A 23,987-nucleotide genomic window follows, 5' to 3' on the forward strand; every position below is an offset into this window, starting at 1 on the left:
GTTACAGGGGGCCCGGGCCGCATAGCACACAGGGACAGCAGTGGAGGAAGAGCAGGAGTTACAGGGGGCCCGGGCCGCACATCACACAGGGACAGCAGTGGAGGAAGAGCAGGAGTTACAGAGGGCCCGTGCCGCATAGCACACAGGGACAGCAGTGGAGGAAGAGCAGGAGTTACAGGAGGCCCGGGCCGCATAGCACACAGGGACAGCAGTGGAGGAAGAGCAGGAGTTACAGAGGGCCCGTGCCGCATAGCACACAGGGACAGCAGTGGAGGAAGAGCAGGAGTTACAGGGGGCCCGGGCCGCCCATCACACAGGGACAGCAGTGGAGAAAGAGCAGGAGTTACAGGAGGCCCGGGCCGCATAGCACACAGGGACAGCAGTGGAGGAAGAGCAGGAGTTACAGGAGGCCCGGGCCGCATAGCACACAGGGACAGCAGTGGAGGAAGAGCAGGAGTTACAGGGGCCCGGGCCGCCCATCACACAGGGACAGCAGTGGAGGAAGAGCAGGAGTTACAGGGGGCACGGGCTGCACATCACACAGGGACAACAGTGGAGGAAGAGCAGGAGTTACAGGGGGCCCGGGCTGCTTAGCACACAGGGACAGCAGTGGAGGAAGAGCAGGAGTTACAGGGGGCCCGGGCCGCACAGCACACAGGGACAGCAGTGGAGGAAGAGCAGGAGTTACAGGGGCCCGGGCTGCACATCACACAGGGACAGCAGTGGAGGAAGAGCAGGAGTTACAGGGGCCCGGGCCGCCCATCACACAGGGACAGCAGTGGAGGAAGAGCAGGAGTTACAGGGGGCACGGGCTGCACATCACACAGGGACAACAGTGGAGGAAGAGCAGGAGTTACAGGGGGCCCGGGCTGCCCAGCACACAGGGACAGCAGTGGAGGAAGAGCAGGAGTTACAGGGGGCCCGGGCCGCACAGCACACAGGGACAGCAGTGGAGGAAGAGCAGGAGTTACAGGGGCCCGGGCCGCCCATCACACAGGGACAGCAGTGGAGGAAGAGCAGGAGTTACAGGGGGCACGGGCTGCACATCACACAGGGACAACAGTGGAGGAAGAGCAGGAGTTACAGGGGGCCCGGGCTGCCCAGCACACAGGGACAGCAGTGGAGGAAGAGCAGGAGTTACAGGGGGCCCGGGCCGCACAGCACACAGGGACAGCAGTGGAGGAAGAGCAGGAGTTACAGGGGCCCGGGCTGCACATCACACAGGGACAGCAGTGGAGGAAGAGCAGGAGTTACAGAGGGCCCGGGCCGCATAGCACACAGGGACAGCAGTGGAGGAAGAGCAGGAGTTACAGGGGCCCGGGCTGCACATCACACAGGGACAGCAGTGGAGGAAGAGCAGGAGTTACAGGGGCCCGGGCCGCCCATCACACAGGGACAGCAGTGGAGGAAGAGCAGGAGTTACAGGGGGCACGGGCTGCACATCACACAGGGACAACAGTGGAGGAAGAGCAGGAGTTACAGGGGGCCCGGGCTGCCCAGCACACAGGGACAGCAGTGGAGGAAGAGCAGGAGTTACAGGGGGCCCGGGCCGCATAGCACACAGGGACAGCAGTGGAGGAAGAGCAGGAGTTACAGGGGGCCCGGGCCGCATAGCACACAGGGACAGCAGTGGAGGAAGAGCAGGAGTTACAGGGGGCCCGGGCCGCATAGCACACAGGGACAGCAGTGGAGGAAGAGCAGGATTTACAGGGGGCCCGGGCCGCATAGCACACAGGGACAGCAGTGGAGGAAGAGCAGGATTTACAGGGGGCCCGGGCCGCATAGCACACAGGGACAGCAGTGGAGGAAGAGCAGGAGTTACAGGGGGCCCGGGCCGCATAGCACACAGGGACAGCAGTGGAGGAAGAGCAGGAGTTACAGGGGGCCCGGGCCGCACATCACACAGGGACAGCAGTGGAGGAAGAGCAGGAGTTACAGATGGCCCGGGCGGCATAGCACACAGGGACAGCAGTGGAGGAAGAGCAGGAGTTACAGGGGGCCCGGGCCGCATAGCACACAGGGACAGCAGTGGAGGAAGAGCAGGAGTTACAGGGGGCCCGGGCCGCATAGCACACAGGGACAGCAGTGGAGGAAGAGCAGGAGTTACAGGGGGCCCGGGCCGCATAGCACACATGGACAGCAGTGGAGGAAGAGCAGGAGTTACAGGGGGCCCGGGCCGCCCATCACACAGGGACAGCAGTGGAGGAAGAGCAGGAGTTACAGGGGGCCCGGGCCGCACATCACACAGGGACAACAGTGGAGGAAGAGCAGGAGTTACAGGGGGCACGGGCCGCACATCACACAGGGACAACAGTGGAGGAAGAGCAGGAGTTACAGGGGGCACGGGCCGCACATCACACAGGGACAACAGTGGAGGAAGAGCAGGAGTTACAGGGGCCCGGGCCGCCCATCACACAGGGACAGCAGTGGAGGAAGAGCAGGAGTTACAGGGGGCCCGGGCCGCACATCACACAGGAACAGCAGTGGAGGAAGAGCAGGAGTTACAGGGGGCCCGGGCCGCCCATCACACAGGGACAGCAGTGGAGGAAGAGCAGGAGTTACAGGGGGCCTGGGCCGCCCATCACACAGGGACAGCAGTGGAGGAAGAGCAGGAGTTACAGGGGGCACCGGCCGCACATCACACAGGGACAACAGTGGAGGAAGAGCAGGAGTTACAGGGGCCCGGGCCGTATAGCACACAGGGACAGCAGTGGAGGAAGAGCAGGAGTTACAGGGGGCACGGGCCGCACATCACACAGGGACAACAGTGGAGGAAGAGCAGGAGTTACAGGGGCCCGGGCCGCCCATCACACAGGGACAGCAGTGGAGGAAGAGCAGGAGTTGCAGAAGGCCCGGGCCACACATCACACAGGGACAGCAGTGGAGGAAGAGCAGGAGTTACAGGGGTCCCGGGCCGCATAGCACACAGGGACATCAGTGGAGGAAGAGCAGGAGTTACAGGGGTCCCGGGCCGCATAGCACACAGGGACAGCAGTGGAGGAAGAGCAGGAGTTACAGGGGGCCCGGGCCGCACAGCACACAGGGACAGCAGTGGAGGAAGAGCAGGAGTTACAGGGGGCCTGGGCTGCATATCACACAGGGACAGCAGTGGAGGAAGAGCAGGAGTTACAGGGGGCCTGGGCTGCATATCACACAGGGACAGCAGTGGAGGAAGAGCAGGAGTTACAGGGGCCCGGGCCGCATATCACACAGGGACAGCAGTGGAGGAAGAGCAGGAGTTACAGGGACCCGGGCCGCACATCACACAGGGACAGCAGTGGAGGAAGAGCAGGAGTTACAGAGGGTCCGGGCCGCACATCGCACAGGGACAGCAGTGGAGGAAGAGCAGGAGTTACAGGGGGCCCGGGCCGCCCATCACACAGGGACAGCAGTGGAGGAAGAGCAGGAGTTACAGGGGGCCCGGGCCGCACAGTACACAGGGACAGCAGTGGAGGAAGAGCAGGAGTTACAGGGGGCCCGGGCCGTATAGCACACAGGGACAGCAGTGGAGGAAGAGCAGGAGTTACAGGGGGCCCGGGCCGCCCATCACACAGGGACAGCAGTGGAGGAAGAGCAGGAGTTACAGGGGGCCCGGGCCGCACAGTACACAGGGACAGCAGTGGAGGAAGAGCAGGAGTTACAGGGGGCCCGGGCCGTATAGCACACAGGGACAGCAGTGGAGGAAGAGCAGGAGTTACAGGGGCCCGGGCCGCACATCACACAGGGACAGCAGTGGAGGAAGAGCAGGAGTTACAGGGGGCCCGTTATGAACAGGTGATTCAGAACCACAATGGTCCTGATAGTTGCTAATCACATAGGACGAGCTCTGAGACGTGGGAACTCTGCTGACCGCAATTCCTAATCCTATCATACCACACTAAAGGTAGCCGTAGAGCGTTCCTGACCAGACCTAGACGCCTCGGCACAGCCTGAGAAACTAGCTAGCCCTGAAGATAGAAAAATAAGCCTACCTTGCCTCAGAGAAATTCCCCAAAGGAAAAGGCAGCCCCCCACATATAATGACTGTGAGTTAAGATGAAAATACAAACACAGGGATGAAATAGATTTTAGCAAAGTGAGGCCCGACTTGCTGAATAGACCGAGGATAGGAAAGATAGCTTTGCGGTCAGCACAAAAACCTACAAACAACCACGCAGAGGGGGCAAAAAGACCCTCCGCACCGTCTAACGGTACGGAGGTGCTCCCTCTGCGTCTCAGAGCTTCCAGCAAGCAAGAAAAACCAATATAGCAAGCTGGACAGAAAAAATAGCAAACAAAAGTAACACAAGCAGAACTTAGCTTATGCAGGGCAGACAGGCCACAGGAACGATCCAGGAGAAAGCAAGACCAATACTGGAACATTGACTGGAGGCCAGGAACAAAGAACTAGGTGGAGTTAAATAGAGCAGCACCTAACGACTTAACCTCGTCACCTGAGGAAGGAAACTCAGAAGCCGCAGCCCCACTCACATCCACCAGAGGAAGCTCATAGACAGAACCAGCCGAAGTACCACTCATGACCACAGGAGGGAGCTTGACCACAGAATTCACAACAGTACCCCCCCCCCCTTGAGGAGGGGTCACCGAACCCTCACCAGAGCCCCCAGGCCGACCAGGATGAGCCAAATGAAAGGCACGAACCAGATCGGCCGCATGAACATCAGAGGCAAAGACCCAGGAATTATCTTCCTGACCATAACCCTTCCACTTAACCAGGTACTGGAGTTTCCGTCTCGAAATACGAGAATCCAAAATCTTCTCCACTATATACTCCAACTCCCCCTCAACCAAAACCGGGGCAGGAGGATCAACGGATGGAACCACAGGTGCCACGTATCTCCGCAACAATGACCTATGGAATACGTTATGGATGGAAAAAGAAGCTGGAAGGGTCAAACGAAAAGACACAGGATTAAGAACCTCAGAAATCCTATACGGACCAATGAAACGAGGCTTAAACTTAGGAGAGGAAACTTTCATAGGAATATAACGAGATGACAACCAAACCAAATCCCCAACACGAAGTCGGGGACCCACACAGCAGCAGAAGACCAATTAACCACATCAGCACCCTTCTTAGTTAAATCAGTCAATGGTTTAGCAATACTAGAAAAATTATTGATGAAGCGACGATAAAAATTAGCAAAGCCCAGGAACTTTTGCAGACTCTTCAGAGATGTCGGCTGAGTCCAATCATAAATGGCCTGAACTTTAACAGGGTCCATCTCGATAGTAGAAGGGGAAAAAATGAAACCCAAAAATGAAACCTTCTGCACACCAGAGACACTTTGACCCCTTCACAAACAAAGAATTCGCACGCAGGACCTGGAACACCATTCTGACCTGCTTCACGTGAGACTCCCAATCATCCGAGAAGACCAAAATATCATCCAAGTATACAATCAGGAATTTATCCAGGTACTCTCGGAAGATGTCATGCATAAAGGACTGAAACACTGATGGAGCATTAGAAAGCCCGAATGGCATAACCAGGTACTCAAAATGGCCCTCGGGCGTATTAAATGCTGTTTTCCATTCATCGCCGTTTAATACGCACAAGATTATACGCACCACGAAGATCTATCTTGGTGAACCAACTAGCCCCCTTAATCCGAGCAAACAAATCAGACAGCAGCGGCAAGGGGTACTGAATTTTTGACCGTGATTTTATTCAGAAGGCGGTAATCAATACAAGGTCTCAGCGAACCATCCTTCTTGGCCACAAAAAAGAACCCTGCTCCCAATGGCGACGACGACGGGCGAATATGACCTTTCTCCAAGGATTCCTTTACGTAACTCCGCATAGCGGCGTGCTCAGGCACAGACAAATTAAACAGTCGACCTTTAGGAAACTTACTACCAGGAATCAAATTAATAGCACAATCACAATCCCTATGCGGAGGTAGGGCACTGGACTTGGGCTCATCAAATACATCCCGGTAATCCGACAAGAACTCTGGGACATCAGAAGGGGTGGATGATGAAATAGACAGAAATGGAACATCACCATGTACCCCCTGACAACCCCAGCTGGACACAGACATTGATTTCCAATCCAATACTGGGTTATGGACTTGTAGCCATGGCAACCCCAACACGACCACATCATGCAGATTATGCAACACCAAAAAGCGAATATCCTCCTGATGCGCAGGAGCCATGCACATGGTCAGCTGGGTCCAGTACTGAGGCTTACTCTTGGCCAAAGGCGTAGCATCAATTCCTCTCAATGGAATAGGATACTGCAAGGGCTCCAAGAAAAACCCACAGCGCCTAGCATACTCCAAGTCCATCAAATTCAGGGCAGCGCCTGAATCCACAAATGCCATGACAGAATAGGATGACAAAGAGCAGATCAAAGTAACGGACAAAAGAAATTTCGACTGTACCGTACCAATGGTGGCAGACCCAGCGAACCGCTTAGTGCGCTTAGGACAATCGGAGATAGCATGAGTGGAATCACCACAGTAAAAACACAGCCCATTCTGACGTCTGTGTTCTTGCTGTTCAGCTCTGGCCAAAGTCCTATCGCACTGCATAGGCTCAGGTTTATGCTCAGGTAATACCGCCAAATGGTGCACAGTTTTACGCTCACGCAAGCGTCGATCGATCTGAATGGCCAAAGACATAGACTCATTCAGACCAGCAGGCATAGGAAATCCCACCATGACATCCTTAAGGGCTTCAGAGACCCTTTCTGAAAATTGCTGCCAGAGCACATTCATTCCATTGAGTGAGCACAGACCACTTCCTAAATTTCTGACAATATATCTCTACCTCATCCTGACCCTGACACAGAGCCAGCAAGATTTTCTCTGCCTGATCCACTGAATTAGGTTCATCATAAAGCAACCCGAGCGCCAGAAAAAACGCATCAATATCACATAATGCAGGATCTCCTGGCGCAAGGGAAAATGCCCAGTCTTGAGGGTCGCCACGTAATAAAGAAATAATGATCTTAACTTGTTGAACTGGGTCACCAGAGGAGCGGGGTTTCAAAGCCAGAAATAGTTTACAATTATTTTTGAAATTCAGAAACTTAGCTCTATCTCCAGAAAATAACTCAGGAATAGGAATTTTAGGTTCTAACATAGGATTCTGAACCACTAAATCTTGAATGTTCTGTACACTTATAGCGAGATTATCCATCAAAGAGGACAGACCTTGAATATCCATGTCTACACCTGTGTTCTGAACCACCCTGATGTAAAGGGGAAAAGAAAGACAAAACACAGTGCAAAGAAAAAAAAATGGTCTCAGAACTTCTCCTTTCCCTCTATTGAGAAGCATTAGTACTTTAGGCCTCCAGTACTGTTATGAACAGGTGATTCAGAACCACAATGGACCTGGTGGTTACGAGCACAGAAAATGACCTGATAGTTGCTAATCACATAGGACGAGCTCTGAGACGTGGGAACTCTGCTGACCGCAATTCCTAATCCTATCATACCACACTAAAGGTAGCCGTGGAGCGTTCCTGACCAGACCTAGACGCCTCGGCACAGCCTGAGAAACTAGCTAGCCCTGAAGATAGAAAAATAAGCCTACCTTGCCTCAGAGAAATTCCCCAAAGGAAAAGGCAGCCCCCCACATATAATGACTGAGAGTTAAGATGAAAATACAAACACAGGGATGAAATAGATTTTAGCAAAGTGAGGCCTGACTTACTGAATAGACCGAGGATAGGAAAGATAGCTTTGCGGTCAGCACAAAAACCTACAAACAACCACGCAGAGGGGGCAAAAAGACCCTCCGCACTGACTAACAGTACGGAGGTGCTCCCTCTACGTCTCAGAGCTTCCAGCAAGCAAGAAAAACCAATATAGCAAGCTGGACAGAAAAAATAGCAAACAAAAGTAACACAAGCAGAACTTAGCTTATGCAGGGCAGACAGGCCACAGGAACGATCCAGGAGAAAGCAAGACCAATACTGGAACATTGACTGGAGGCCAGGAACAAAGAACTAGGTGGAGTTAAATAGAGCAGCACCTAACGACTTAACCTCGTCACCTGAGGAAGGAAACTCAGAAGCCGCAGCCCCACTCACATCCACCAGAGGAAGCTCATAGACAGAACCAGCCGAAGTACCACTCATGACCACAGGAGGGAGCTTGACCACAGAATTCACAACAGTTGCCTCCATCTTTAAAATTTCTAAGACGGCAGTCCATTACAACAAGGTCAAACAGCAGACTTTGGGGACAACAAAGCTACTGACCGGCAGAGGGCGAAAACGACTCTCCACTGACCGGGATGACCGTCATCTTATTCGAATGTCACTCAGCAACTACAGGATGACATCAAGTGACCTACAAAAGGAATGGCAGCTGGGGTGAAGTGCACGGCAAGAACAGTTCGTAACAGGCTCCTAGAGGCAGGACTCAAGTCATGTAAAGCTAGAAAAAAGCCTTTCATCAATGAGAAGCAAATGAGAGCCAGGCTGAAGTGTCCCAAAGACCATAAGGATTGGACCATAGAGGACTGGAGTAATGTAATCTCTGATGAGTTTAATTTTCAGCTTTGCCCAACACCTGGTCGTCTAATGGTTAGACGGAGACCTGGAGAGGTTTACAAGCCACAATGTCTTGCACCCACTGTGAAGTTTGGTGCAGGATTGATGATGATCTGGGGAGGTTTCAGCAAGGCTGGAATTGGGCAGGTTGTTCTTTGCGAATGACGTATGAATGAAGCCGCATACAAGGTTATCCTGGAAAAACAGTTGATTCCTGTTGCTCAGGCAATGTTCCCCAACTCTGAGAACTGGTATTTCCAGCAGGACAATGCGCCATGCCACACAGCTAGATCAATCAAGGTATGGATGAAGGACCACCACATCACATCCCTGTCATGGCCGCCCAATCTCCAGACCTGAACCCCATTGGAAACCTCTGGAATGTAATCAGGAGGAAGATGGAGAGTCACAAGCCATCAAACAAAGAACTGCTGACATTATTGTACCAGGAGTGGGATAAGGTCACCCAGGAGCCGTGTGAGAGACTGGTGGAAAGCTGCCAAGACGCAGGAAAGCTGGGATTAACAATCATGGTTATTCCACAAAATATTGATTTCTGAACTCTTCCCTAGTTAAAACATTAGTATTGTTTCTAAATGATTATGAACTTGTTTTCTTTGCATTATTTCAGGTCTGCAGGCAATGTATTTTTGTATCTTGACCATTTCTCATTTTCATAAAATAAATAAATGTATTGCTTAGAACTTCGGAGACATGTTGTCAGTAGTTTATAGAATAAAAGAGCAATTTACATTTTACTCAAAAATATACCTATAAAGAGAAAAATCAAACTGAACATTCTGCAGCGATCTCTTCATTTTTGCCAGAGCTGTATACATGTCTCTTCCATTGTGTATATACATGTCCTCTCCAGCCTGTGTATATACATGTCCCCTCCCGTGTATGTATATGAGCATTTCCTTACTGACTCTTTCTTCTGTCTTCTCTTTAGGAGGTCTTTGAAAACACCATTGTGCAGTCTACTGGGGTGTCGGAGACCCTTGTGAACCAGGCTCTCATTCCTCTGACTGCTCAGGGCAGTGTCCTGGCGTACAAGAATAATGGTAAGAGTGCACCTACGCCTCGGCGCCTCCTCGTATCCCCATAATCCCTGTAATTCCAGGGTCTCCTCTAATATCAAACGTTACTGTAAGTGAGAGTCTCTGTTAATAATGTCTTTAAAGCACTGTGGAATTAATGGCTCTATATAAATGAGTAAAATAAAATATTGGGAGCGGGTCACTGAGACACAACCCGGGGGACACACAGACCCCACTGCTCCCACCAGTTTTTCAGGGAATACAACTCCTCTGCCTCCAATAGACTGACAAGTGACGGACGAGACATCGGCTGCTTCCACTACTAGTCCGATTATTGGGGGACTCGCAGTGAGCGGATGGTATATACCCCTCTGTCACGGGGTCCTTCTCCGATACCACACAATCAACGGAGCGAGGGAAGTGTGAACAATCCCAATACCTTTGTTATAGGCAAAACTAAAAGGTCCATAAACAATCCACCACACTGAGGATACAATAGTCCAGAACACAAATTCAGTTCAGTAACTGGATAAAATGTCCAAGGAGATGAGTCCAATCATCCTGCAGACAGAGGATGAAATGGTCCATATTCTTTCCTTTCTCTCTGTCATGCTGTGTTCACACAATCCTCACCACACAGGAACTGACTTTTAATCTCCTGTCCTCCCCAGCCTCCTCCTTATGTCCAGGGGTAGTCAGACAGGTTGGGGTGGTTTTCAGGCCTCCCAGACCTGATAATGGTGTCTCGGGGATTAAGGTACTACAGGGGGTCAACAAGAGGCATAATTACAGTCAGGCTGCAGACAGTATGTAAGCTAATCCAATTATCAGCCTTTTGGAAGGTAATTGAGACTCTAGACAATATGGGGAATACACGGAATGGTACAGGGCAACAAGGGAACACTATGAAAATCAGTAAAGTATAAATATACACAAAATGATATCCACATAATATATCAAACCATCACAACGTCTCCCCCCTCATAAGTGAGCACGCCATGAGGTCTACATAGACCTCTGGCCTGCTCACTTTAGTTCACATTGCTCCACTGTTTATAGTTCCTTGTACAGTGGCAGGGGTCACAATATTTATGAGCAATTGTTGTCCTTCCATAAATTCCCGGGTCCTGGCGTTACGGTCATACCAGGTTTTTTGACTGGACTGGGTTATTCGTTGATGTTCATTAGCCAAGGTAGCTAGCTGGGCGAGACTGTCTCTGAACTCTAGAACATAGGGAATGATGGGCGTTCCGATGTCTGCAATATCTCACTCCAATTGTTCTTTCAGAAGAGTGAGAGGCCCACGGACCTCCCGGCCAAACAGATTGCTCCCCGGTGAGGTCCGGATGTTGTGGTGCTTGAAGGGCCTGTAGTCGGGTGACTGCGCCCACAAAATGACACTGCAACTCCCCAATGTCATTTCCAAGGAGTATATCTGCAGGAAGTCCTCCCATAACTCCACTCCAACACAGTTTTTCTCCAAAACCATAATCCAAACATACCAAAGCTCGTTGTATATATTTGCGGACATTGGGAATTCCTGGGCCCTGGTGAATTGCCTCAGGTCGCACCACACGGGGGTCAGCGATAGTCAGGAATGCCCCCATGTCTCTAAATCCTGACCCTTTCCATCCATCAATTAAGACCTCCTGCAGGTGGCGTTGCCGTTGCTCTGGGTAGGTAAAGGACAATGGCTGGAGTCCGTAGACTCCAGGAAGGGTATCTATGGTGCTGTGGTCGGTTGTCCACTCTGGTGGGGGTGATGATAGCTCATCCTCAGGCGGGATGGAGTGCACAAGATGCACTGGACAATGTGAGGCTGCGTGGGGCTCCCTCCAAATCCTTGAGAGACAGCCAGACTGCAAATGCCCAGGTTGCCCACACCCATAACATCTCTCTGTGATACCCCCAGGTCATGGTCGGAACTGTTGGGGTCCAGGATGGTGAGGCGTTATTGTCATCGGCTTGCGACTAGGTGGAAGGGCAGATATAATCGGAGGGGGACGGGGCGCGGGAGCAGGCCGTGGTTATTGTCCAGAAGCCTCCTCCATTGTGGTCAGATAGTAAGGGCTTCATCGGCCAGGACTGCAGCTCTATCCACGGTACACGGCGTGCGCTCCCAGACCTATTCCCGTACTTTTGCGGGGCACTTGGCAAGAAATTGTTTGTCATGGATCCCTTCTCCGTGGTGTCACTTATTCGTTATGTCCCTGCTCTCACGTGACTTGGGGTTGTGCCTGCAAGGATTAATTTATCTCCCCACTCTCAGTCCAGCATTCAACCTCTGTCCTATGCTGTAATGGGAGCATAAGTCACACACCAACCCAGGCCACACACCTGCTCATACACGCTGCCACCACTCACTGAACACACGGGCGATGAGTCCCAGACTATTAATACTAGTAATGTCTAGCACTCATAAGGCTCACACACCTTAGGCTATGGATTCTTTTAGAACATTCAAGGTTCAACTTGTTAAAGTTTTATACTTTAATAACAAAGGGTCAGTGCTTACAATAAGAAAAAGGTATAAAAATATGATAATAAAAAGACATACAACTTATGCAAAACAGTATAAAATAAAGAGAACTTGCAGAAATGATCTAACTGGTAATAATAATAATTTTATTTACCGTATATACTAGAGTATAAGCTGACCCGAGTATAAGCCGACCCCCCTAATTTTGCCACAAAAAACTGGGAAAACTTACTGACTCGAGTATAAGCCTAGGGTAGGAAATGCAGCAGCTGCCGGTGAATTTCAAAAATAAAAATAGATGCTCCATACCGTTCATTATTGCCTCATAAGATGCTCCATGTAAAGCTGTGCCACATATAATGCTCCATACCGTTCATTATTGCCCCATAGATGCTCCATTTAAAGCTGTGCAATATATAATACTCTGCACCGTTCATTATGGTCCCATAGATGCTCCATAGAAATCTGTGCCATATAGAAAGCTCTGCACCGTTCATTATGGCCTCATAGATGCTCCATTTAAAGCTGTGCCATATATAATACTCTGCACCGTTCATTATGGCTCCATAGATGCTCCATAGAAATCTGTGCCATATAGAATGCTCTGCACCGTTCATTATGGCCCCATAGATGCTCCATATAAAGCTGTGCCATATAGAATGCTCTGCACCGTTCATTATGGCCCCATAGATGCTCCATAGAAATCTGTGCCATATAGAAAGCTCTGCACCGTTCATTATGGCCTCATAGATGCTCCATTTAAAGCTGTGCCATATATAATACTCTGCACTGTTCATTATGGCTCCATAGATGCTCCATAGAAATCTGTGCCATATAGAATGCTCTGCACCGTTCATTATGGCCCCATAGATGCTCCATATAAAGCTGTGCCATATAGAATGCTCTGCACCGTTCATTATGGCCCCATAGATGCTCCATATAAAGCTGTGCCATATAGAATGCTCTGCACCGTTCATTATGGTCCCATAGATGCTCCATAGAAATCTGTGCCATATAGAATGCTCTGCACCGTTCATTATGGCCCCATAGATGCTCCATATAAAGCTGTGCCATATAGAATGCTCTGCACCGTTCATTATGGCCCCATAGATGCTCCATTTAAAGCTGTGCCATATAGAATGCTCTGCACCGTTCATTATGGCCCCATAGATGCTCCATATAAATCTGTGCCATATAGAATGCTCTGCACCGTTCATTATGGCCCCATAGATGCTCCATATAAAGCTGTGCCATATATATAATGCTCTGCACTGTTCATTATGGCCCCATAGATGCTCCATATAAAGCTGCGCCCCATATATAATGCTCTGCACCATTCATTATGGCCCCATAGATGCTCCATATAAAGCTGTGCCATATATAATGCTGCTGCTGCAGCAATAAAAAAAAAAATCCCATACTCTCCTCTCTTCGCTCAGGACGCCGGCGCTTTCAATATTTACCTGCTCCTCGTGCGGCTCCGTCTCCAGCACTGACGCTCAGCAGAGGGCGCGCACTGACTACGTCACCGCGTTCTCTAACCTGGGCGTCACTGCCAGAGGACGCTGGAGACGGAGCCGCACCGGAACGAGGAACAGGTAAATATCACGCAGCGCTCCCCTCCCCTGTCTAGTTATACTTACCTACTCCCGGCGTGGTCCCTGGACGTCCCTGCTTCTTCCACCGCTGCATCTTCTTCCTGTATTGAGCGGTCACAGTTACCGATCATTACAGTCATGAATATGTGGCTCCACCTCTATGGGAGGTGGAGCCGCATATTCATGACTGTAATGAGCGGTACCATGTGACCGCTCAATACAGGAAGAATCTGCTGCGCTGGAAGAAGCAGGGACGTCCAGGGACCACCCCGGGAGTAGGTAAGTATAACTAGACAGCCCCCGCTCCCCCTCCCCTGCCGACCCCCGGGTATGACTCGAGTATAAGCCGAGAGGGGGACTTTCAGCCCAAAAAAATGGGCCGAAAATCTCGGCTTATACTCGAGTATATACGGTATATAGCGCCAACATATTCCGCAGCGCTTTACAAATTATAGAGGGGACTTGTACAGACAATAGACATTACAGCATAACAGAAATCACAGTTCAAAATAGATACAGGAGGAGTGAGGGCCCTGCTGCTCGCAAGCTTACACACTATGGGGAAAAGGGGAGACACGAGAGGTGGATGGTGACAATTGCTTTCGTTGTTCGGACCGGCCATAGTGTAAGGCTCGGGTGTTCATGTAAAGCTGCATGAACCAGTTAACTGCCTAAGTATGTAGCAGTACAGACACAGAGGGCTAATAACTGCATAAAGTGTATGAGAACATGATGTGAGGAACCCGAATATGTGTTTTGTTTTTTTTTTTGTTTTTTTTTAATGGGCCACACAGGGATAGCTGGTTAATGCTTTGAGGTGGTAGGCCAATCTGAACAAATGAGTAAAAGGGAAGATTCGCTTCTTGACCATATAAAAATCATGTTGTCTACGAACCGCTGCCATAGAACCAGGTTCTCACCGAGGACAGCTTCTGGGTAGACGACAGCCTCCTCCTATCTTCCCATGTAGACCTTGACTTAGCTTGGCGTGAACCTGGTTCCCATGGCGGTACCCCATTTCTGGGTGTAGTAGTGCACCCATCTATAAAGTAAAGTGCTGGTACTTTTTAGTTTCAATAGGTTTTATTTAGAAACAAGATATTGAAAGTATGCCACAGTTTGGGTAGGTTGTCCCACTCAGGGGAGGTGTATATTTCATTGTTAATGAACAAATACAAATTTTAACATAGGGGGAGACAAGAAAAAGATAGGGGGACAGTACAAAGGGAAGACAAACAGGTAATCCACAGTGTGTTTTACACCAGTTTACTATTAACCATTGCAAGCAATGCCATGAACATAAAATAGTCAGAATTTCAGATTCAGATTGGGTCATGCAAGGAGTGTTAAGGTAGAGAAAGAAAGAAAATATAATTTGATAAGGTCTACTCAAGCGGAGATGTGATTAAACCCCTAATATTTTGTTTGCCCATCTTCCTTAAGTCCTTCAGATCTTGCCTCATCAGGGTGACAGATGTAGGGCCTGATTTAGTTGCGTGTTTGGATCTAGATCTATCCATGGGTTCCATACCATAAAGGAGTCCCACATGTCAGCTCTGGTGGCTTCAATGTGCTCATATAGCATGATGGCATTCATCCCCTCTCTTACCAGAGAAAGAGAGTGAAGGTGACTTCCACTTCGCTGCTATGTGGATTTTGGTGGCCATAAATAGAAAATTTACCAGTATGTGTAAGTTATTAGTGAATCCCGGATGTTTTGCCCCCATGAGAAAGATGGAGGGGTCTAATTGGACTGTCCTACCAAACATTTGTTAAACTAGAAGTTTCACTTCATGCCACAGGTCTGATACCGCTGGGCAAGTCCACCAAATATGTTACGTATCTCCTAGTAAATTGCATCCCCTGAAACATGTGTCTGAAACATTTGGGTAAATGCTATGAAGTTTTGCCGGGACATGGTATGTTCTGTGGAGAACTTTCAGGGAAGTCTCCACAAGAGACTTCTGGTGGCTACCTCTTGATAGCGTATCGCAGCATCGCTGCCAGCTCTCCAGACATAGCGAAGCCCAAATCCTCCTCCCATTGTACCATATATTTTAGTTTTTTCTTATCATGTGGAGGCTTGATGGTTGAGTAGACTACATAGTAACATAGTAACATAGTTAGTAAGGCCAAAAAAAGACATTTGTCCATCCAGTTCAGCCTATATTCCATCATAATAAATCCCCAGATCTATGTCCTTCTACAGAACCTAATAATTGTATGATACAATATTGTTCTGCTCCAGGAAGACATCCAGGCCTCTCTTGAACCCCTCGACTGAGTTCGCCATCACCACCTCCTCAGGCAAGCAATTCCAGATTCTCACTGCCCTAACAGTAAAGAATCCTCTTCTATGTTGGTGGAAAAACCTTCTCTCCTCCAGACGCAAAGAATGCCCCCTTGTGCCCATCACTTTCCTTGGTATAAACAGATCCTCAGCGAGATATTTGTATTGTCCCCTTATATACTTATACATGGTTATTAGATCGCCCCTCAGTCGTCTTTTTTCTAGACTAAATAATCCTAATTTCGCTAATCTGTCTGGGTATTGTAGTTCTCCCATCCCCTTTATTAATTTTGTTGCCCTCCTTTGTACTCTCTCTAGTTCCATTATATCCTTCCTGAGCACCGGTGCCCAAAACTGGACACAGTACTCCATGTGCGGTCTAACTAGGGATTTGTACAGAGGCAGTATAATGCTCTCATCATGTGTATCCAGACCTCTTTTAATGCACCCCATGATCCTGTTTGCCTTGGCAGCTGCTGCCTGGCACTGGCTGCTCCAGGTAAGTTTATCATTAACTAGGATCCCCAAGTCCTTCTCCCTGTCAGATTTACCCAGTGGTTTCCCGTTCAGTGTGTAATGGTGATATTGATTCCTTCTTCCCATGTGTATAACCTTACATTTATCATTGTTAAACCTCATCTGCCACCTTTCAGCCCAAGTTTCCAACTTATCCAGATCCATCTGTAGCAGAATACTATCTTCTCTTGTATTAACTGCTTTACATAGTTTTGTATCATCTGCAAATATCGATATTTTACTGTGTAAACCTTCTACCAGATCATTAATGAATATGTTGAAGAGAACAGGTCCCAATACTGACCCCTGCGGTACCCCACTGGTCACAGCGACCCAGTTAGAGACTATACCATTTATAACCACCCTCTGCTTTCTATCACTAAGCCAGTTACTAACCCATTTACACACATTTTCCCCCAGACCAAGCATTCTCATTTTGTGTACCAACCTCTTGTGCGGCACGGTATCAAACGCTTTGGAAAAATCGAGATATACCACGTCCAATGACTCACCGTGGTCCAGCCTATAGCTTACCTCTTCATAAAAACTGATTAGATTGGTTTGACAGGAGCGATTTCTCATAAACCCATGCTGATATGGAGTTGAACAGTTATTCTCATTGAGATAATCCAGAATAACATCCCTCAGAAACCCTTCCCAGACTAATGATATTGTTCCCCTTCCCAGGGGTTCATTTAGACATTTTTGTTCAAAGCTTGAAGCATTGAGAGGAGACTTATTTGGAAAACTTGTGTTTGGCAAAGTGAAGAATTTGGTTTACACGCATGGCTTCTCTGGTTGGGGGGTTATATTTCTGAATAAATTCTTGCCTATTAAGTAATGTGTTAAATGGGGAGCAAAGGTGTTTTAATATGGAGATCCCTTTTGGCTTCCACCACGGAAAGAGATGGGGTTCAAGGCCAGGCGGGAACATTGAGTTATTAAATAATGAGATTGGCGGGGAAGGGTTGGACTGCAGTTGAAATTTGAATCTTACTTTCCTCCAGAGTATTGGGGAGTGGGCTGTGAAAGGCGCCGTGATAATCAAACCCTGTGGAAGCTTTTCTGTAGTCCATATGAGACCTGGTAACGAGAATGGCTTTGTGAGAAATGACTCCAAGAGAACCCATCTAGGTTTGCTGGTATGTGAACATGTGTTGGTTAGTTGGGCTATTTGGGCTGACTTGAAATGTAGTGCGAAGTTGGGCAAAGATAATCCTCCCAATCTCCGGAGGTGAAACATAATTTTTCTCTTTCCTTGCCACACAAACTTAGAAATCATAGTATGTATGTTGAAGAACGTTTTAATTGGTACCGCAATCTCGAGGGATCGGAATTGATATAGAAAGCGAGGTAATGATACAATTTTTACCGCATGTAGTCTACCCAGCCAGGACAGTGTCGAGGGGGACCACCTAGCTGTCAGCCTGAAGGTTCTGTATAAGTGGGGTGTAGTTCCATGTGAACAGTGTCGACTTTTGGATCAACTCAAAATCATGAAGGAGGGAGAACAGATTGGGAAGAGTGGTATGAGGATTGGTTAAGGTCAAGAGGAGGTCATCCGCAAAGAGACTGACTTTGTAATGATCTCCTTGGTTATCGGGGCTCATTATATTAGGGTCTCTCCTTATGGCTTCCGCCAGGGGTTCCATGGCTAGGGAAAAAAGGGCAGGTGGTAAAGGACATCCGTGTCTAGTGCCTCGCTGTATATTTATGGGGATTGGATGTGTCGATGGAAGCTTTAGGCTGTGTGCACACGATGCAGAATTAGTGCAGATCTGCAGCGTTTTTTTTTCTGCAGCAGAAACGCTGCAGAACTGCACTGTGATTTACAGTACAATGTTAATCAATGTGAAAAAAAGCTGGGCACATGGTGCAGAAAAATCTGCGCAGAAACGCTGCAGATTTCAAAGAAGTGCATGTCACTACTTTTGTGCAGTTCTGCAGTGTTTCTGCACCTCTCCATTAATAGAAATCCGCAGTGGTAAAAACTGCACAAAATCCGCATCAATTCCGCAGAAAAAATGCACTAAAAACCGCAGCAAATCTGCAGCTGCGGATTCTGCCAGGAGATGCAGATTTAGTGCAGAAAATTCTGCACCACATTTCCTACGTGTGCACATAGCCTTAGATAAGTTGCAGGACTGTCATATAATAGCTGAAGACGAGATGAGTTTGCGAGAGATGCCGAATTTGGATAGGACCATGAAGAGATAAGGCCAGGATAAGGAATCCAAAGCCTTTTCGATGCCCAAGGCCAACGGCAAAGGAGGCTTTTTGTGGTGTTTGCTGAGTGAATGATATTTAGATTCCTCCTGATATTATCTGGCGCTGGTCTGGAGGGTATGAAGCCCACCTGATCATGGTGGATTAGAGAGGGTAGTAATTTATTAGGACTGTCAGTAATGATTGATGTGAAAATTTTTAGGTCTATGTTTAATAGTGAAACAGGTCTGTTATTTTTTGTTAGCAGATGGTCTCTTGTGGGTTTGGGGATCACAGTCACGTGTGCCACGTAGAATTCAGGGGGCATCTGGGATCCATTTAACGGGAGTCTGTCACCCCTTTTTTTTTTTTAGATAAACATATCGTTCAATTTAATGAGCTCTGCATTACCGCAGTACCGTTTCATATCCCGATTCCCCACCTTTGCTGAGAAAATACCTTTGTAATCTGTCCGGCGTCCTATGTAAATTAGCCTGGTCCGATAGGCGGAGCCTATATGCCATCTCTCCCCCTGCTCCTCGGCGTGCTGGACGTAACGAGATCTATGAATAGCACAGTCCCCGTACATTTTCTGCGCGTGCGCATTGAATTGGCCTCCATCTATACAACCTGGATGTGGTGATATTGAATTTAAAGACCGAAAGGACCGTGTCGTGGTCAGACCATGAAGAAGGTATATGGTGGGCGTATAGTATTGCTGGAAATGAGTTGGATATTTGTTAGGTGGAGGTCAATTCTGGCATATGTTTTCTGGGCTGGGGAGAAGTATGTGTTCCCCTTGTGTTCCCGTTCATCTCTCTCCATATGTCCACCAGGCGATTCTCCTTTGAGGTGAAGGCTCCTTTTCCTTTCCTCGGGGCACTGTTGTCCAGTTTGGATTCATGGTGAAGTTACAATCACGGCACCAGATCAGGTGGTGGAAAGAGAGTGATAAGTCTAGACGGTATCGATTTGACGCTGGGAGATAGCTGTCCACAATGCAAACGTTCTGTCCTTGTAGAGATCCCTGTAATATGATGAATCTGCCCCTCGGGTCTGAATAAGAACTGAGGAGCTGAAGTGGGAAACTATTCTTGATAGGAATAGCTTCTCCTCTTGTTTTATGTTCCCATGATGATATAATAAAGCGGGAGTAAGCAGAGTCCAATATGTCGATTGTGAGGAGCTAGAGAAGTGGGTCTCCTGGAGGCAAGGAATGTCAGGGCTTCGTCTCCGATATAAAGGCCTTCTTACAATTTAGAGGGGAGTTGAATCCCCGACATTGTGGGATAGAACCTTACACATGACTGGTCACCCATGTGGTGCTAAGGAGCAACGTACCCCATAGTCCCTCCCCACAGGGGTAGGTTTTGAGGTAAGATCTGCCGAGCAAGTTGTATGATGGAGTACAATGAGCGGAGTAACTGTAGACAATCCTATGGAAAGACAATAGGAAAGGAAGGGAGGAGGAATAGACAAATAGAAAGCAACGTAAGCCTAGATGGGTGAAATAGCCAGTATGAACAGTGAATATTAAAGGGGGGATCCATGTCTCACTGACATTAGGCAACATGTGTTAACCCCAAGAGCCAAAGCCCAGCTCATATTATACCTCTATGCCATCTAATATTAGGTACGGTAATTAGAACTACTGACATAAACTGTAATGAACAAATTCAGTCGGTGATAGCATGTCGTCATCATTTATAGATTGTGAGATTCATTAGTCCAGGCTTTAATTAACTCGTGTGGAATAGTGGTCACTAGGGTGGTACCAGCGATTGTGGCCCTATGTAAGATCTAGGTGGCACCACTCCTATCAACCACCAGAAAGAGAGAGGAAAAAGAAGGAACATTGCAACTTGGCCATGTCCTGGCTTCTTGTCCCCATGTTGTGTCCATGAGCGAGGAGTAGTTAGAAAGCATGTCTTACCTAGTGTGGCCAGACCCTTTGCACGCACGGGGTAAGACATGCTGTTCTAACTACTCCTCGCTCATGGACACAACATGGGGCAAAGAATATTTATACATGCCTGACATACATTACGTGTACCGGAGGCTGGGAATTTCCCATACAGCTATCATTTGGGGTTTATGATTTGAAACCTGGTCCATCCCCATATGTGACTAATAGTCTTTGGGTATAGTGTTAGAGTATATTTGTCTGTACCTATACTTACTATGCAATTATGTGCACAAAGTGTTTATTCTGTGGCAGACCTTTTTTGTCTGGTCTTTTTTGCACTTTAGCATCTATTGCACAGTCACTTTTTGTTCTCCTGATTAATATGTTACTGAAATAGTGGGCTTCTACTTTAAATACTCCTGCGTTCAAACCATCCATTATTAGAGTTCAATTATCTGTTATAGATTTGGGTGGGAGGTGGAGGAGGGAACAAGGGAAAAGGAGAAGGTGTAGGACGGAACAAGGGAAAAGAAGAAGGTGGAGGAGGGAACAAGGGAAAAGAAGGTGGAGGAGGGAACAAGGGAAAAGGAGAAGGTGGAGGAGGGAACAAGGGAAAAGGAGAAGGTGGAAGAGGGAACAAGGGAGAAGGTGGAAGAGGGAACAAGGGAGAAGGTGGAAGAGGGAACAAGGGAGAAGGTGGAAGAGGGAACAAGGGAAAAGGAGGTGTAGGACGGAATAGGGGAAAAGGAGAAGGTGGAGGAGGGAACAAGGGAAAAGGAGAAGGTGGAGGAGGGAACAAGGGAAAAGGAGAAGGTGGAAGAGGGAACAAGGGAAAAGGAGAAGGTGTAGGACGGAACAAGGGAAAAGAAGAAGGTGGAGGAGGGAACAAGGGAAAAGGAGAAGGTGGAGGAGGGAACAAGGGAAAAGGAGAAGGTGGAGGAGGGAACAAGGGAAAAGGAGAAGGTGGAGGAGGGAACAAGGGAAAAGGAGAAGGTGGAAGAGGGAACAAGGGAGAAGGTGGAAGAGGGAACAAGGGAGAAGGTGGAAGAGGGAACAAGGGAGAAGGTGGAAGAGGGAACAAGGGAGAAGGTGGAAGAGGGAACAAGGGAGAAGGTGGAAGAGGGAACAAGGGAGAAGGTGGAAGAGGGAACAAGGGAGAAGGTGGAAGAGGGAACAAGGGAGAAGGTGGAAGAGGGAACAAGGGAGAAGGTGGAAGAGGGAACAAGGGAGAAGGTGGAAGAGGGAACAAGGGAGAAGGTGGAGGAGGGAACAAGGGAGAAGGTGGAGGAGGGAACAGGGGAAAAGGAGAAGGTGGAGGAGGCAACAGAAACGAGATAATAGGAGGCAGTGTAAGAGAATAAAGAGGGGAATTAAACTGCCGTCTGTCCTCTCTGCTGGGTCAGTGACGGCACTCAGCGTGGCTACAGTAGCGAGTCAGTTTTCTTTTACCTCAGTATTCCTGATTAGATTTGTTTCTTTTTCTGGGTGTAGGAGAGGATTTGGTGTCAGACGCCACTTGTGGTGGGAAGCGTGACGGGAATCGTCCTTTATGAATGGCATTAGCCCATCCATTTCTGTGGATCCTGGACACTATGTCCCACTCATGTTTTTGATCCTGCTGGCATCTTGTTTTTGGTGGCTTATGCAATGTGTGTGATTTATTCAATTTTTTGGCCGGGAGCTCTTTGTTAGGGGGCTGTGCGGTCATTTTACGGTCAGCGCCATATGTATACGGTGTGGCATTTGTCCTGTATCGTACAGTGCTGTCATCGGCTTCAGGACTGGCTTATGTCGCTGACGTTCATTGGATTTGGTGGAGTCTGTAAAGTCAACCGTAAAAATTCTGTTTCCAGAATGTTGAGTGTCCTGGACCTGAAGGATGCTCAATACCACATCCCAATCCATATGAAAGCTCAACAGTTCTGGAGTGTCCCTGTATATAAACATATGTCAGGCACTTTCAGTACAGGGCTCTACCCAATGCCTTATCTGTGGCCCCAAGGGTATTTACAAAGATCATTCTGGAAGTCACAGTGCATCTCCGAGAACTGAATACCCTAATAATTCTGTACCTGGATGACCGATCAATAGAGCACTGCAATTACCAACTAATAAAAGTCAGACCCAACTTGACCCCGATAGGATGGATGCTAAATCTGGGGAAGTCAGAACTGGAACCATGGACGGCTCCTTTTTTCTTAGTGCTTATCTTAAACTCAAGAGAGCAGACTTGTCTTCTACCGGAAGGAAAGAACAAATTCATGGCTTTATTATCAGCGGTTGTCACAAAATTAGTTATGACCCTAAGGAAGGCAATGTCACTACTAGGGACAATGACTCCCTCTATTCCTGCAGTCCAATGGGCCCAGATACACTCCAGATATTTGCAGCAGGACTTTCTAAAAGAGGAAAAAAGATTCAAGGGCTGTTTAGAGGGGAAGATAACACTTTCCTATGTGACTATCAATTCCATGACATGGTGGTTGGAAATAATCGGTCGCAGGGAGTCCCTTGGCCCTATCAGGTCTGGGATGTAATATGACAGACCTAAGTTCAGAGAGACGGGGAGCACATCTGAGACTGAATACTCCATCGGTCTGGTAGAAGGCCGGGAGAGACTATTGCTCAAATATGAAAGAGTTGTGGTCCGTAAGAAATGCAGTGATGAAGCTCCTTCTCCTCCTGCAAGGGCGTCATGTTCGCATTATGGCAGACAACTGGCCAATTGTCGCCTATATCAACCATCAAGGGGGCACGAGATCCCGCTCTCTGATGTGAGAGACCCTTTGGTTTGCAGAACATACCCGTTGATACTGACAGTACTGCACATTAGAGGGAAGGAAAACGAGAGAGCAGACTTCCTCAGTCGAAATACTCTAAAGCAAGGGGGATGGGGTAATGGGAACTGAATCCAGCGATTTTCCAACAGATTGTGGAGTGCTGGTGACATCCGGAGATAGACCTGTTCACAAGCAAGCGAAACCGGAAAACAGAAAACTTCTGCACTCTAAATCCGAGAGAAAAACCCTATGCAGTGGATGCGCTGCACATTCCCTGGGACTTCATCCTGGCTTATGCCTTTCCTCATTGACATTGATTCCTGCAGTATTGAGGAAGGTCCGGGAGGAGCGAGCAAGGATCGTTCTGGTTGCTCCATTCTGGCGCATGGTTCTCATGGATGAGGTTGATGTCCATAGCAGATATATGGGTCATTCCCGATGTTCCAAATCTCCTCAGGAAGGGCCCAGTTTTCCAGACTCAGAGGTCGAGCCTGCATTTGACTGCCTGGAATTTGAAAGGGCTTTATTAATCCAAAAAGGCTTCTTCCCGAGCTTAGTCTCTACTCTGCCCATGTTCTACAATATGTTCTAGTTGTTACTGGCTTTCTGCTTTTAAGCAAAGTTCTTGTCTAGTTTGGGACAATCCTTGACTGGTAAAATT

At 48.5% G+C, this 23,987-nt stretch overlaps 1 protein-coding gene across 2 annotated transcripts in view; it reads left to right on the forward strand.

The window, feature by feature from the left end:
* CUL9 (cullin 9) overlaps window positions 1-23,987 on the forward strand; it is a 159,412-nt gene that overhangs the window by 80,456 nt on the left and 54,969 nt on the right. For both annotated transcript variants that reach the window (XM_069768218.1, XM_069768217.1), the window contains exon 28: window positions 9,465-9,576. In XM_069768218.1, coding sequence (XP_069624319.1) covers window positions 9,465-9,576 — 112 coding nt within the window. The remainder of the gene's footprint in view (window positions 1-9,464; window positions 9,577-23,987) is intronic.

This window comes from Ranitomeya imitator, chromosome 5 (genome assembly GCF_032444005.1).
Source record: "Ranitomeya imitator isolate aRanImi1 chromosome 5, aRanImi1.pri, whole genome shotgun sequence".
Lineage (NCBI taxonomy): Eukaryota > Metazoa > Chordata > Amphibia > Anura > Dendrobatidae > Ranitomeya > Ranitomeya imitator.